Genomic DNA, 17,806 nt, shown 5'->3' on the forward strand with positions numbered 1-17,806 from the left:
CAAATAAGCCATAATTATCATGCCAGAAAACTTGTTATGCTCTAAATTCAGCGTCGGGGCATCGACGCCATGAATGCGGGCAATAAATCATTCAAATTGTTGTAGCTCATCTACAAAATATTTGTTTATAAAAATATCTTCCACAAATATGGTATTTTCTTCGTCTCATAATAGTTGATTATTTTATTAAAAATAGTTGTCTCATAATAGTTGATTATCTTATTAAAAATAGTTGTCTCATATTAGTTGTCCACCTTACTAAATCAAGAAAACATTAATTAAACTTTTCCTATAATACCCTTACAATTAATTTTTTTTGAAAATGTTTACATTTGTTTGTAAAATTTCCATTTTTTCCTAAGGGGTCAATTAGTTTACTTATCTTCTTATTTATGATTTCTTAATATACATGTTAAAATAAACGGTCAACTAGTATGATACAGAGGGTGTAGAAAGGTTGTGAAAATGATTTGAGGGACAACTGTTTCTTTAATTATGTTAATATATGTATTAAATTTTAAAACTCTTGCATTACTAATACCATGAATTTTCATGTGCTAATTATATATAACTTAATACTGCTCAAATAGATTGTACAACTAACGAGTCCGGAGCCAAAGAGCAAAAAAGTCTACCAAAAATTCCAAAAGGACAACAAAAATAAGTTTGAAACCAAAATGATTACATTTAAACGGTAGGGTGGATAACACTTAAATTAGGATACCAAAGCGCGGGGACCTATGCGCCTTACGAGGTGCATATAGACTTGAGGCATGCTTAACAATAATCAACACAAGAAACCAAGAAATATCAATTACCAAATCAATAATCTATCTACTAGAAGAAAATGCATGATACGTTTGCAACCCGCAACACAGAAAATTTGTACCTCTCACGGCTCAACTATAGCTATTTCAGACACCGAATGAGAAATAAAATTAAATAAATAAAATACCGTGTTTATTTTTATAGTTTAATCATATTCTTGTGTACTACTCATGAAGAAAAGAGTCATCGCCATGAAAAACGCTGTCACTGTTTGTTCTACAACAAGAAGAATTGTCCTTGTTCTATTCCAGTTCCATGATTTATGATTTGACGATATGAAGAATATTAATTAATGAAGGTATATAACAAGGTAAATTAAAGGAGTATTTTCTACATCCAAATATTTTAATGTGATATATAGTTTATTAGAATAAATTTTGTGAACCAGACGTCCAAGTTAAATTTGATTTCATCATTTAGCATTGTACTATACAAAGTATTAGTAATTACTTAATTCCAAAATTAAAACAAAACTTTCGATTTTATGAAAAAATAAGTTTGTGTTCATGATATATTAGATGTCACAAGAGAAAACATGTAATCAACAAAAAAAGTAAAATAAACACTTGATGTGATGACCATTTCTTGACCCTTTTTCTCAAATTTTGGACTAGTCGAACTACACTGATAGATCGTAAAAAAAGGTAGTCCCCTAATCCTAGTTGAATACTACTGCTAAAATATCTTGAAGAATATGTAGTAGTACTTATCTTTAGTGGTTCTTTGCATTTTGCATCCTCTCTTTTGTAATTTGGAGTCTATTATTATTATTATTAATAATAATAATATGTAGAAAAGTAATTACACCCTTAATTCATATTTTAGCACCAACTGTATTAATGGATTGATTCACAAGGGTGCACGTAAACGAGTTAATTATATTCAAATAAGTTCCAATAATATTATTACCTATGTTACAAATATATGGAGTCGAGTAATTTTTTTATCCTCCATCGATACTACAAAAGGAACACAATGAAGTAAACCTCATACAAGCTTTAAAATTCAAAGATAAAACTTGCAAGCCTCTTTACCTTATATAAAAGGCCACAAAATTAACATTTAGTTCTTTATTGTTAATAGATAAACCACCATTATTTTTATCTAATTAAAGCTGTAAAGTATACCTAAGTCCTAAAAACATTGGTCAAAGATATACAAATGGGCTTATATGATTCCATTTTGGGCCTAACACAATTCAAGGAATCCTAGGCCCAAACTTTTTACAATCCAATAAAGACTTCTGATACCCACCATGACAAATGTATACCGAATCTGGACACATATACAAACAGCTATCCACCAAACTAATATTTCCAGAACCAGGCTTTAGGCCCATTAAAGGCCCAGGAATCGGCCCAAACAAATAGTTTCCACCCAGCAATAACCTCTCAAACGACGCCGTATGATTCCTCGGAGCCACAACTTTTACTGCAAACTGTATCGGTATCACGCCGGTAAACTTGTTATGCTCCAAATTCAGAGCCGACAGCTCCGGCATCGATGCCATAAACGCCGGCAATAAGCCATGCAAATTGTTGTAACTCAGATCAATAGCTATAAGCTTACTTCGAAGCACTAAATCTTCCGGCACTTGCAAAAACGTAAAGTTATTGTAAGAAAGTGTAAGCTGCTGAAGAGATGAGTGATGAAATAGCACCGCCGGAATCATCCCGGAAAACAAATTATGGATCAGATCTAACACCTGTAGGAACTTCAACTCTTCGAAGTTCAACGGAAACTCGCCGTGTAAACAATTGTTGCGTATTGAGAGTTCAATCATCGAATCAGGTAAATTTGTCCTAAAGAAATTTCCGGCGAGTCTGTTATTGCTTAAATCTAAGAAGATCAGATTTATGAGCTGATTCAAATCAGGTAAGTCACCGGAGATATTGTTTTGTTGAAGCTCGAATCGATTCAGATTGATTAAACCATTAAAACTTTCCGGGATTGAACCGGTGAATTTGTTGTTATCGAGAAATAGTTCCTGTAAACGGGATAGAGAACCGATAGAAGAAGTAACTGGACCGGTGAACGAGTTTTTCGAAAGACTGAGCCGCCGGAGACGAGTTAGATTTGAAAATGAATTCGGGATTGAACCGGAGAGGGAATTATACGACATATCTAAAATCTCGAGATGAGGGAGATTGAATGAATTAGGCAATGAACCGGAGTAACCGGCTTGGTCTAGGCTGATTTCAGTGACTCGATAAAAACCGGAGACGATGAGATCACATCGGAAACCGCAGGTGAACCGGTCGGTGAAAATATGATCACATGGGTCTATAGAGAAGTTCCATGAGTTTAAGCATGAACCGGGTTTAATGGATTTTGGGTTTATTCCATTTTTGAGATTTTGAAGTCCTTGTATATCAATAGGATGAGTTTTGCATTGTGCTAATAATACAAAGAAGTTGAAAAATGAAAAAAGATGAAGAAAAAACTGCACTTTCATCTTTTAGGTTTAGGTTTATGAGCTTTTGGATCTCGAAATGAAGGTGGAGAGTAATAACATGAAACAATTAATTCATCATGAATTGTTTAAGATATATTGTAATCTTGTTAGTATCGACTATGAGATTATACTAGGTATGTGTTGTTGTAGATGATACTAATTAGTATTGTAATCTTGTTAGAACGTTTTCTTTAAGTATTTTCATGTCAGAGATTTATATCTCGATAAAAATATAAAAAGAAATCTCATATATTATTAGTTTGAGACAAATTTAAACGAAATAATAAGAATTCATAACTAGTCAATCCAACTCATTTTGGATTGAATAGGCTATTATGTACAATGACAACAATATATCCAACTACTACCTTACCTTTGTGGAATCAAGAAGTAATTTTTGATAGACTCTCGAGACTAAAAAATAAGTTTATCGAAGCAGACTATTAATATATATAATTATGTCAAGAGATAAAAAGAATGAATAGAATTGAAGCTTCTTTTTGGGGATCTAGGTCTTCTGCATGATCACATGTGAGTGCTGACTATTGTGTTTTCAATAGAGAGTCAGACTTGCATATATATATTTTTTATGATAAAGAAGATTTCTTCTTCTTTTTTAAGTCCAAATAGGATAAAGATAGCATTTTTATATATTATCAACAAATAGCTTCTGCAGTAGAGTTCATAGTAAACGAAAATTTTATGAAAACACTTGAAAAGCTATTGAAAGACTCTCAAAACATGCACTTGTTAGCACCTTTTTGAGAGTGTTCCAAAAAACTTATAAATTCTATTCATTTCTTGTGACAATAGTGCCCAATCTTGCTTGTACCTCAACTATATCATTGGAGAGCCTCGAAAAACAAGGCAAGAGTTCAGATCCAAAGTTAAGAGTGATGTTAATTAGTTGGACATGTAATGACTTATTTAACTACAATCAAGTCATCACTCATCAACATTTAGTTTGAAATCATTAACTATGTTATATGACGGAAGTCATTTTTCATAAAAATATTTTCCTTAATAATAATTTATCGTGTTTAGTTTGGTGAGTGGCAAGCATTTTTCAGACAAAAATATCTAATAATAATATTAGCAACTAGAAGAGTGTTTTAGATTAAACTATTGAACACTACAAATTAATTTTAAAAAACGCCAAAGTGTTAATAGAGGCAAGTATAATATAAAAGTTAAAAGATAGATATATTATAGAAAAATGATTACATTCATAAGTAAACATTTCCTCCATTAGTGTTAATTACCATAAAGGAACTAGTAAATCAACCATATCTTCCAAATAACAACGACACACTCAGTGTAATCTTGTTTATTATTAACTTTCTTAACATATTTCTAATTAACATGTACTAGGGTCATACTGAATAGGCATGGTAGCTCTAGACCTTATCTCTACCTTCATAGGGGCAGAGAGATTGTTTCAATATATCTTGGCTCAAAAGGAATGTTATCGACTCAAAATTTTAAATGAAGCAAAAAATAGTAACATAGATTAAGTAATCCTTCAAATAAAAATCACAAAAATCAAATTCTGACTGAAAAACAATAATTAAATTTTTTAAAGAAACAAAGCATCAAAACAAGTGGAAAAAAAAAGAAATATATATTTTTTGTTACCATAACAGTGTCGATAAGCATAAAGTCTTCTTGAAAAGTCCATGAAGAACCAGGTGAAAGAGCTCCCATTGTTTTAGAACTAAAAAAAAAACAAAACAAAATAATTAGCCATTTTTTTTAGAATAAAGAGAGGAAATACTTTTTTTTTTTATTTTGTGAGTGAAAATAACCTTAACAAGCATGTGTATTTACATTAGCTTGGAGGGACGAACATTTAAGTGTTTCTCTTTATAGAAGATAATATTCTCATTAATATGATTTGGATGCTAGGAATAGAGGTCAATTTAAATTTAAATCGAAAATATCTGATATAAATATTTTGTTATGTATTTAAGTGCTTAGGTAACATAATTAAATTATAATTCAAAAGTCAAAATAGAATGTGAAGTTTAAAGTTTTTCCAGATATGTTCAACAAGTGATTGATTTCCGTTTTTTATTTCTGATAATTATGTATAATTTTTATTCTTATTTAGGCTCACTTCCAAAATTAAATTAAAGGATATAAAAAGTAGAGTTATAGATATAATTAAGAAATGTACTTTTATTTTTTTTTAAATCAAACATTTGTTAGAGAAGTTTAAGGACAAGTTTGAACATGTAATTTGAAGGTCAAATCAAATATTTTTAAAAAAAGTTTTAAAGAGAAGTTTAGGTATGCGTCCGGCCACGTAATATGAAGCTTAAATTTAAATTTTTAACTTGAATTTAGAGTTATATATATATATATATATAAAATTTGAATAAATCTCAAAACATAATTTAAAAATCTTAAAATTCTCCAAACAGTAGAGTATCTTTTTTTTAAAAAAAAAAACTAAATTTATAAATTACGATTTTGTGACACCTTGAAAATAGAAGACAATTTAAAACTTAATATATACAGTTCAATTTTGAACAGTTGCTATCGCTTTAGTGAATACTTCACAAACTATCATCAAAGGTAAGAGTCAAACCCCGGATGCTCATAATTAAGAAACCATACTGCGATCATTTAATATGATGGGGTAAGAATAATAATTTCGGAGTAGAATTTTAAATTAACTTTATCTTATGTTTGATTTAAGGTATTAGTGCCATCTCTTCAATCGGATGGTACTAATGATAATGTAGTAGCTAATCTAGATGTTTGTAATGTAGTAGACAAACTAAACGTCTGTAATATCTCAGGCAACTGGTTGTGTAATGATGCATATTATATATAAATAAAATATCTATGTTTTAACCAAAAAGAAAAAAAGTCCCACATCATTCCGGGTTGGAAAGACTTTTTATACGATTTGGGCAATCCTCCCTGCATAAAGTAGATTTTAGAATTGAATTAGAACCAAATTAATTTCATTTCTCTTTTATATATCCTCCACTACTCCTATGTAACTTATTTACTAACGGTGTAACACATAATTTCGACATCCTATAAAATTTAGAACGTAATTCATATAATTTAAATTTTGGCACCGCATTACTCTATGATAGAACTAAAAGATTCATAAAGAACATGAAAATTGGACATAAAGTAGACATCGTATCATGATAAACTCACAAACATGAAGAAAAAAAGGATAATTACAATGGATTGATATCACTTATATAAAATTCATTTCACGAAACTAAGAAATTAAAACATTTTCATACTCACTTGATCTTTATAAGAAAGTAACGTTACATTAATTAAACATTAAAAGATAAGTAACATTTCCATACTAAAAACCATATATTTTTTAGTAATTCAGTTTCTACCTTATATCTCTTCATAAATTCCTATTAACATCCTCTAGCTTCCTCAACTGCTCTTGCATACTAAATAGGCATCGAAGCTATAGGATTTCGACCTGGCCTCGAAGGCAATTATGATGTTTTGCAAAAACTCCGAACTGCATTGTCAATTCAATATGACCCCACGTCATATTGAATTGGCATTGGAGCTCGAGGGATCAGCAAAATACTATAATTTCCTCTAGGACTATATCGAAATCTCATAGCATTTCCCTTATAAGCAAGGTCTTGCTCTATTTGTCAACACCTCTTCCAGGAATAGGGCACAACTCACGAGAAATATTGATGTTATCAATGCAAAAGAAAGACGTTGTCATTATGAGGAACCTCTAGGACCTCGGTATTTAGAGTGCAACAAATAACTCCATCACGCATTTCAGGATTAGCAGGACCAACATGCTTATCACTCAACTCTCTGGAACAAGCACCATCAGGAACATAAACCTCTTGATCTGGGGCTTTTGGAATTTCAGATACATGCTTATTCTTATCAGTCATGTCACTCTCCTCATAAGGAGTATCCAACAAGAATGAGCTCACATCAAACGTCTCATCATTTTCATCAAGTCTCGTAAAAGGCAATAATAACTCATCATCAGTACAACGTGAGATTTGATCTCTCATGCTGGATGATGAGTTGATAGTAGTCGATATATCATAACCTGATGTATCCATTTTATCCGCCCCATCGCGAACAAGAGGAACTAATGTATCAGCCCCATCACAAACAAGAGGGACTAATGTATTAGCCCCGTCGCAAACAAGAGGGACAAATGTGTCAGCCCCATCGCGAACAAGAGGGACTAATGTGTCAGCCCCATCGCGAACAAGAGGGGCTAATGTCTCGGCCCCATCGCGAACAAGAGGGACAAATGTATCGGCCCCATCGCGAACAAGAGGGACTAATGTATTTTGCATGCGTATTTCTTTCTCATCGAGGCTACATAGGAGAGTTCGCCAACGGGCTTGCAATTCTTGATCATTAAATCTCCGTAAAAGTAATTCCAAAGAAGCACCAGTCTAGAAAAGAAATAAATTAATATGTCAACAAATTAAATTAATGAAACGTTCAAAAAAATTATCTACGGAGTTAACATTTTATAATCATTCAATCTTTAATTCTACCAAATAAATAACATTTTAGGAGAAATCAGACAAAAATATACTCAGATATTGACAAACAATAAAGGAAAAAAATAATAATTCCTCTTCTAAAAAATTAGAATAAATTGAGTATAGAATTTTTTTATTTAATTAATTTCTCATAATTTCACAATAAATACTACAAATACTATTAGAAACAAATAAGACATAATAAGCAAATAAAATTAACTAGACAATTAAGTATTAGATTTAAGGAAATTTCCGATTTGAATTCAATTTCATCTCTATTTACCCCAAAAAACATAAATTAAACTCCATACGCATTATCTCATTTTTTTTCAAAAAAAAAAAAAAAAACCCATTCACTAACCTGCACGGTAAATCACCAAAAAAAAAAAAGAAAAAAAGATCTAGACCTTTTGTCCTTCAAATAGACGAAGACTACATATCAAGTGTAATCAAATAATTGAGGGTAAAATATATTCAGCGATTACTCTTATCTTAATAGGGACAAAAATGTTATTTAAAATAAACTTGAGATAAAAAAAAGTTGTCCACGCAGAATTACAAAAACAACCAATTAACAAGATACAAAACAAATGAATCAACAAATATCCTTCAAATGAAAATTACAAAAATCAAATTCGGAATGAAAAATAAACACTAAAAAGCATACGTTCTTTAAAGAATAAAACATCAAAACAAGTGTAAAAAAAAGTATTTTTTTTGTTACCATAACAGCGTTGATAAGCAAAAGGTCATCTTGAGGGGTCCATGAAGAACTTGGTGAAAGAGATCCCATTTTTTTTTTTATTGGAGTGAAGTGAAGAAAAATATTTGATATTTGTTTAATTAACAAGCATGTGTATTTATAATAGCTTGGAGGGACAGTGCAATTAAAGTATTTCTATATTAGATAATATTCTCATTAAATTTTGTAAATATTGTTTTGACCGCGAGAAATATGTCAAATTAAATTTAATTCTAAAATATCTGATAGAAATATTTTCTTGTGTATATTTAAGTGCTAATTGAAATAAATTATAATTTGAAGGTCAAAATAACATTTAAAGTTTTTTCTATATATGCTCAAGTGATCATTTCCCTTTTTGGTTTATCATAATCATGTATGATTTTTATTCTTATTTAGGCTCAATTTTAAAATTAAGCCAAAGGATATAAATAGTAGAGTTATAAATGTAGTTACTAACATAATATATTAATTAAGAAATGAGCTATTATGAAACAAATAAAACATTTGATAAAAAGATTTAGAGAGAAGTTTAATTTGAAATTAGTGTTTGTTTATAAAATTTGGACAAAATTTTAATTTCAAATTATGATTTGAATTTCAATTTTTTCAAAAAGTAGGATTTTAATTTCAAGTTTGTAATTTATTTATTTTTAAATATAAAATTAAATTTATGAATTAGGCCTAAGATCTTTTAGGGGTGGGATGATTTTTTTTTAAGACAATCCTCTCCTTATGAGATAGATTTTGATGTTGAATTAGGCTAAGATCCATTTCTTTATAGAGATATCCCCATACACACCGTATCACATATAACTCAGTTATTAGCACAATACATCTCATAAAATTTAAGATCCATATAATTTAAATTTTGGAACCACATTAGTCAAAGATAGAACTAAACATATATAATGGACATAAAAGTAGATATCATATCATGAAAAACCTATCAATATGTATTAAAAAAGAACATAATTTCAACTAATTAATATCACTTATATAAAATTCATTTCACTAAACTTAAGAAATTAAAACATTCCCATTCTCACGTGATCTTTATAAGAAAGTAAACATTACATTACATATAAGAATTATATAGCAAAAATCTTCCAACTGCAAAAATCATAGTGTTTTTAGGATAAAATACATTAAAGAACTGTGACAATAATTAAATAACGTTCTAGCAAATAAGAATTATATAGCAAAAATCTTCCAACTGCAAAAATCTTTCTCTCATTCTTTAATATCAATAATTAACAATAATAAAATAAAGAGGAAAAAGATCCATCATTTAATCAATAAATTAAAAAGTCAAGAGATTCTTGTCAAAAATCTAGAATTCCCTAGGTCAATACAATTCAACATGTTGTATAGAGAATAATTTTGTACAAATTACTAGTCAATTTTTTTTTTTATAGATCTATACAAAATTTTGAACATTTTAAGCAAGTAATAGCTAAAAAGTTAAAAGTTAAGATAGACGTAGGAAAAATGATCTATGCCCATAAGTACAATCATTTCTTCCATTAATATTTCAATGAAAATAAAATAACTTTCGTCATATCAAACATTAAAAATTAAAATGACTTCTCATCTAAAACATAACTAGGTTATACTAGTTTGGAGAGACAACACATTTAAAGTATTTCCTTGGAACATATTGGTAGTCCGATTAAGAAGTTAATTTTTGGGAATTGGCATTTTGTAATTTTGCTTGCGTAGCTAGAAATAGAAAAAAATCAACTTTTTTCTAAAAAAAAACTCTGACTTTGACTTTGACTGTGAAAAACTCCAAATAGGTACACATAATTTAGATTAGAAGGAGTGAAAGTCACTTGACTACAAGAAAAGAAGGTCTAAATTAGAATTCAACCTTCCTTTCTCCAAACTATACAAAAAGAGATTGAATCAAATCGATTTTTGAACTTAATACATAGACAACCATTTAAATTTGTGAGTAAAGACACTCACAATTGTAATTTATTCCAATTAAGCACTTGAATTCATGATAAAATATTTTTTAAAACTATATAAAACAATTTTTAGTGACTTATTTAAATTTTTGCCAATACTAAACACTATCCACTTACCATGAGCAAGAAAATAAAGCTCCATTGCTCTAATATTGTTGATAAAACATAAATTGTTAGTAACTTATTCAAATTTTTACTAATACTCAACAATATTGTGACTGAAATTTGATAGTACCTATAGAATAAAGATTCATAAAAACATACATATTGAAGATAAAGTAGATATCGTATCATGAAGAAAAGAGAAATAATTTATTTTACGAAACTAAGAAATTAAAACATTTTCATACTTTCACGTGATTTTTATAAGAAAGTACATCAAACATTAGAAGATACATAACACTTCAATTAAAAAATGTGTCTACCATGCATATGCATACGTTAAACTTTAGTATAAATCATACAGTTAGTATTAGTATGTTTTTTTCTTAATTTCCCATTAAATTTTAGCATAAATCATCTTGCTCCTTTAGTTTGCTTTCACTTTAATAATTAATTTTGCACTAGTTACCGATCAATTTTTTATTTTTTTTCGTGGATCTATATATATAAAACTTTGAACACATTTTAGCAAGTAATAAGTAGGAAGTTAAAAGTTAAAATAATCGTAAAAAACTTAATTTATGCCCATAAGTAGAGTCATTGATCTTCCATTAATATTGCATGAACTTTCGATATACCAAATACCAAAAATTAAAATGACAAATCTCATCTAAAACATTTTCTAGGGAATATTTATTTAATAAGGCTATTGAACATGGGACTATTTCCCTTACGAGAAAAGTAAATTCAAATCAAGTAATAAAAGTAAAATACAATTCATTTTGCTCCATGAAATGTATTTATTGCACTTGAATTTCCTAACGGGACTTCTTGCAATGTTGTTCCTTAGCCTTCTTATCATTCTTTTGATTTGCAGATGATGCTAATAACCTTTTAATAGGAGGAAATATAATGTGGTCATTGTTCGGAATTTCTAGGACTTCTGTGTTTATAACGCAATAGATAACTCCATCGCGCATTGTAGGATCATCTATCACTTTGGGACGATCACTTTCGAAAATGGGAAGATTTTGTTCTTGAACTTCGTTAGTTATACCCTAAACATCCAAAAGGCCAAAAAAAAAATATCAATGAAAAGTTAAAAAAATGTTCTACAGATTATATTTATTCTTTAATTTAATTCTACCAAATAATTAACATTTTAGATCAAACTAGAGTTAACTACACTAAGATATATAGAAAAACAAGCAATAAACGAAAAAAAGAATAATTATTCCTCTACAAATAGAAATGACAAAAAACAATTTATGAATGAAGAAAAATAAAAAAATTACGGGAACAAATGTGCACCTTTTCAAAAAAAGTAAAGCACGAAAAACTCAATTCAACAAGAAATCATTCCCAATTAAACACTAAAAAAACATATGTACACTCTTTAAAGAATAAAATATCAAAACAACTAAAAGAGAAAACCAAAAAGATAATAAAAAAATAAATATATTATTTTTGGTACCATAGCAGCGTTGAAGAAATGATTTTTTCTTGAGAAATAATTTATATTTGTGAGTGAAAATAAGCTTAACAAGTGCTCTTATTTATACTAGTTTGGAAAGACTGATACATTTAAAGTGTTTCATTAGATAATATTTGTAGTCCAATTAAGAAGTTCATTTTTGGGAATGTGTAAATTAGCTTGGACAGCCAGAAATAGAACTTTTTAAAAAACTTTCACTTTGACTGTGAAAAGATCCAAATAGGCGCGCGCATATAGTTTAGATTAGAAGGAGCGAAAGTCACTTGACTACGAGAAAAGAAAGTCTAAATTAGAATTCAACCTTCCTTTCTTCAACTATACAAAAAGAGATTGAATTAGGCCTATTTTGAACTTAATACATAGATAACCATTTAAATTTGTGAGTAAAAACACTCAAATTATATTTATTCCAATTAAGCACTTGAACTCATTATAAGATATGCTTAAAAAATATATAAAAACAATTGTTAGTTACTTATTTAAATTTTTGCTAATACTAAACAATATCCACTTACCATTCACAAAAAAAAAAAATGAAGCCTCCTACTCTAATATTGTTGATAAACATAAATTGTTAGTAACTTATTCAAATTTATACCAATATTGAACAATATTGTGACTGAAATTTGATAGTACCTATATAAACATAAAATATTGCTATATAGTAACTTATTTGAGCTTTTTCCAACTATATTAGCAGTATTTTGAGATTTAATTAAGCTTTCAATAACAAAGAAAAGCCTATCTATTTGTATTCTCACTACCTCTGATCATTTCAATATATATATATATAAAGATGCAAGTGATAAAGATCATAAGTAAGAATAATTATATTTTTGGGATAGAATTTAGGATTAGTTTTATTTCATATGTGATTTGGGGTATTGGTTCATTTTGGATACAATTTTTGAACCCATATAATTTAAATTTTGACACCGTATTTGTCTAAAATAGAAATAAAGATATTGAGCATAAAGTAGACATTGTATCATGACAACCTACTAATCTGTTTTACGAAACTAAGAAATTAAAACATTTCCTCATTCGAAATGATAGAATAGATATATGTAACATGAATGAGTATGTTTTTATGCCCATAAGTAAAGTCATTGATCTTCCATTAATATTTTATGAAAATAAAATAGCTTTCGTAATACCAAATACCAAAAATTAAAATGACAAATCTCATCTAAAACATTTTCTAGGAAAATGATGAAAATATTTATTTAATAAGGCTATTGAACATGGGACTATTTCCCTTACAAGAAAAGTAAATTCAAATCAAGTAATAAAAGTAAAATACAAAAATAATCGACATTTTGCTCCATGAAATGTATTTGTTGCACTTGAATTTCCTAACGGGACTTCTTGCAATGTTGTTTCTTGGCCTTCTTAGCATTCTTTTGATTTGCAGATGATGTTGACGACCTTTTAATAGGAGGAAATATAATGTGATCGTTGTTCGGAATTTCTAGGGCTTCCGTGCTTATAACGCAACAGATAACTCCATCGCGCATTGTAGGATCTTTGGGACGGACACTTTCGAAAATGGGAAGCTTTTGATCTTGAACTTTTTGAACTTCATCAGAGGTACCCTAAACATCCAACATGCCAAAAAAATCAATTAAAAAAAGTTCTAGGGAAATACAAATTATGTAAAAATTTATATTTATCATTCTTTAATTAAATTCTACCAAACAAACCACGTTTTAGATCAAATTAGAGTTAGGTACACTCATATATAGAAAAACAAGCAATAAAGGAGAAAGAATAATTATTCCTTTTCTAATAAAAATCACAAAAATCAATTTCTGAATGAAAATAAATAAATAATCAAACATGTGCACCTTTTCAAATAAGCAAAACACAAAAAACTTAATTCAACGTGAAATCATACATTTTAAAGAATAAAAACTAAAAAGAAAACCAAAAAAAACAATCAAAAAAGAATATTTTTTTTGTGGTACCATAGCAGCGTTGAAGAAATGACTTTTTCTTGAAAGTGAGAGAGGGGAAATATTTTATATTTGTGAGTGAAAATAAGTTTAACAAAAGTTCTTATTTATACTAGTTTGGAGAGATCAACACATTTAAAGTATTTCCTTAGAAGTTAATTTTTGTAAATTTGGGATTTTGTAAATTAGAGTGGACAGCTAGAAATAGAAAAAAAAAAATTAAAAAAACGTTGACTTTGACTTTGACTAATTTGACTGTGAAAAGCTCTAAATAGACGCACATCGTTTAGATTAGAAGGAGTAAAAGTCACTTGACAACAAAAAGAATAAGGTCTAAATTAGAATTCAACCATCCTTTCTTCAAACGGTACTGAAAGAGATAGAATCAGGCCCTTTTTTTAACCTTTATACATATACAATCATTTAAACTTGTGAGTAAAGATACTCAAATTATAATTTATTCCAATTAAGCACTTGATCTCATGATACGACATGCTTAAAAAATATATAAAATAATTGTTAGCAACTTATTTAAATTTTTATCAATACTAAAGAATATTCACTTTCCATGAGCAAAAAAATGAAGCTTCCTTGCTCTAATATTGTTGATAATACTAAACAATATTGTGACTGAAATTTGGTAGTACCTATATGAACATAAACTACTACAAATAGTGACTTATTTAAACATTTTCCAACTATATTAAGCAATATTTTAAGTTTTAATTAAGCTTCCAATAACAAAAAAAATATATCTATCTATTTAGATTTTCACTGCTTGATCATTTCAAAAATATATAAGATGCAAGTGGTGAAACTTTGTAAGGGAGCCTTGAACAACAGCAGCCCAAAAAAAACATTTATTACAATTCTATGTTGGCTATATAATTTTTTATTGTTTATGTTGCATGTAATTAAATTCATATTCATTTGCTATTATCTAAGATAAATTTTTTAAGAAGGTGCAAAAATCTCTTACATTTTCTACAAGAATATATAAATATATAATTCGAACTAAGCTGGAAGGTTAGATATACGAATTCGATCGAATTAAGTCAATAACTTTAGTGAATACTATGATCTTATGATACATCATACATGTGTAATAATAATAATAATAATAATAATTTTTGGGATAGAATTTAGGATTAATTTCATTTTCTACAAAATTTTGAACAAACATACCAACATGAAGGAAACAAAACATAATTTAAAGTAATAAATATTGGTGATATAAAATTCATTTCACGAAACTAAGAAATTAAAACATTTCCATACTTTCACATGATCTTTATATATAAGAAAGTACTAAAACATTACATTAAACATTAAAAGATACATAACACTTCAATCCAAAAACAATAGAGTTTGACAACCTTATAGTTTCTTTTTAGGTTTTAACACACTGAATTAAGGAAAAGTAGGAGAATATATAGTCTAAAGAGTCAGTACTCTCATGCATGTCTAGTGAAGAAACATTGCATGTGATTATTTAGAAAACATCAATATACTAATAATAGGGGAAAATTACAATAAGGTGAATTAATTACTACTCAACCTAGAGCAAAAGTAGTAATATCAGAGCCACCTCCACTGTGAAGATGATGATGATGATTGTTGTTTGGTTGAAGGCCTAAGGCTAATATATGATGCCCTCCAGTGGGGAATCCAAGCACGGAATTGTAGCCTCCTTCTTGTTCAACTAATCCACCATATGGATCCTCTTGTCTTGCATCCTGCACCATTCAAAATCAATCATCAATATCATGTATGTATTGTTGGGGTGGGTGGAGAAAGAGGGAAGGAAATGAATATTTTTGTCGATTAATCACATTGTATATATAAAGATGTTGAATTTTTCCTTTGTGAAAATCTTTCATTTGGCACACAATGTAAGGATGGGTTGAGGATATATAGTTGATCACCATGTATTGAATTTCTTTTAAACTCAAAAGTACCACAATCTTAGGTTGGAAATGACAGTGTTTATCATTCGTAAAACTCTAGTAATATTATTTCAAAATTCACTAAACAAGTATAAATACTAGATTTTGCACCAAGTAAATCAAATGTGTTGCGGTAGAATTTCAAATTCCTGCGTGCCCATATGAAAGGCCTTTTAGTGGTTGTGTGGAAAGATCACAAAAATATAGGGGATGACTATTCTCAACATAAACATGATTTTCATCATTCTTACGCAAAGAAACACCAACTATACCACCTACTTCTATATTGGTCGAACTTTTAGAAATGTTGACATGTGTGTATCAAGTTCTCCCCAAATAATATACTTTTTGAGGATCTGACACGGATATGACAGCATTTTGAAGAACCCGATCAACGTACTAGGTTTATCTAGATGTAGAGAACAATGTAAATCATAGATAAATGCGCATCTAACTACTACTCCTATCAAGCAATATGGCAAAAATGGGGTTGTGGATGATTGGAAAAACAAACTTAATTTCTATGCAATGCAAACAAAATATTAGTAACAAGTTTTAAGCACTTACAAATTCAAGCAGGAGATTTCTATGTATTTCTTCCACATTCCTAACCTGCAATCAACCAAAATATGAATTCCTCTTCTTTTTTTTTCTTTTTTTCTTTTTTTTGTGTGTGGAGTGGGAATAGAGGCGGAGCTAGGTGATATATATATATATATATGTCCTAAAATTTAGAATCCCAAGCTCCTAATCCTGGCTCCGCCTTTGAGTAGGAAGGGGGAATAAAAAAGCTCAATAGAAGATGACAATCAATATTGTTACCTTCTTCCTGTATGTTTCAATCTGATTGCCAATCACCTTATACTGTTCTTTCACAAAAATAAAATAAAGTTAGGCATTGCTTACATAAAGAAAATGACCAACTTTATGGAAGGCAAGCAAATAAAAATGAAAAGGTAGTTAAGGATATTACTACTCACATTGGATTACTCTTTTCTATTTATTTATTTTTTGGGTAAAAGAGGTAATTATATTAATAACTAATATGCATCATAACAAAATACTCATGAATCGACATGATGAACCAATAGTAATAAGTAATATGCATCACAACGAGTGATGAAGAATCCGATCTTTAAATCTACAGCCGTTCAATCGGCCTTTAGATGTATTCTCTCAAGTTCTTGAATGATAGGTGTCTACTTAAGAGAAGCTGAGTTTCATAGGACTAGTGAAGTAATTGAAAGTCCAAGATAGAAAGAAAAAATTGTCAATATATATGTACTATTTTTATTCTAAAATTATTATTGCGTTTCGTCTTTCAAAAGTTTCAAGCTAACTGAATTTAGATTAATTTAGTATATCTTAAAATGTCGAACAAATTTTGTTAGTTTGACCCCCGAAAAACGTCCTATGTATTTTGGGAGGGATACATGCCAACGGCAAGCTACTTATCAAGTGAAATTGAAGGGAAAATGTGAGTTATTTATTGAAGCTCATCTAAACTCATATTGTATCTCTATACCTTCTTTTTTTAGTTGATCTAGATCAAGATTCAAGTAAATTCCGTCTTTATGAGCTTATTCACAGTATGATCAGTCTCATGTTCATATAAATGAATAGAATTGTCGAGACTCGAGGGTCAATCGAAGAAAAAACCTCTTTACCCATAAAGGTAAGAATAAAACTGCAAAACATATTACCTTTTCATATCTCACTTGACAACAATAAAGTGATTCGATTACGATTATTTCAATTTTAGAAATTTTAGTTTAATAATTGGAATT

The 17,806-nt window shown here is 29.0% G+C and overlaps 2 protein-coding genes across 3 annotated transcripts in view; both read right to left on the reverse strand.

Annotated features, from left to right (window-relative positions):
• Nucleotides 1-2,026: 2,026 nt before the first annotated feature.
• On the reverse strand, nucleotides 2,027-3,283 carry LOC125827901 (putative leucine-rich repeat receptor-like serine/threonine-protein kinase At3g53590). Its single transcript, XM_049507238.1, has one exon. It carries the CDS (start codon nucleotides 3,281-3,283, stop codon nucleotides 2,027-2,029), a length of 1,257 nt encoding a protein of 418 aa, XP_049363195.1.
• A 12,053-nt stretch (nucleotides 3,284-15,336) lies between these two features.
• Nucleotides 15,337-17,806, reverse strand: part of LOC125827712 (floral homeotic protein PMADS 1) — a 305,579-nt gene continuing 303,109 nt past the window's right edge. For both annotated transcript variants that reach the window (XM_049507038.1, XM_049507039.1), the window contains exons 6-8: nucleotides 16,842-16,883; nucleotides 16,587-16,631; nucleotides 15,337-15,809 (exon numbers count right to left, since the gene is read on the reverse strand). In XM_049507038.1, the coding sequence (XP_049362995.1) occupies nucleotides 15,627-15,809; nucleotides 16,587-16,631; nucleotides 16,842-16,883 (270 nt within the window). In that variant the 3' untranslated portion in view covers nucleotides 15,337-15,626. The remainder of the gene's footprint in view (nucleotides 15,810-16,586; nucleotides 16,632-16,841; nucleotides 16,884-17,806) is intronic.

This window comes from Solanum verrucosum, unplaced genomic scaffold, assembly GCF_900185275.1.
Source record: "Solanum verrucosum unplaced genomic scaffold, falcon-dt-bn FXZP01000064.1, whole genome shotgun sequence".
NCBI lineage: Eukaryota > Viridiplantae > Streptophyta > Magnoliopsida > Solanales > Solanaceae > Solanum > Solanum verrucosum.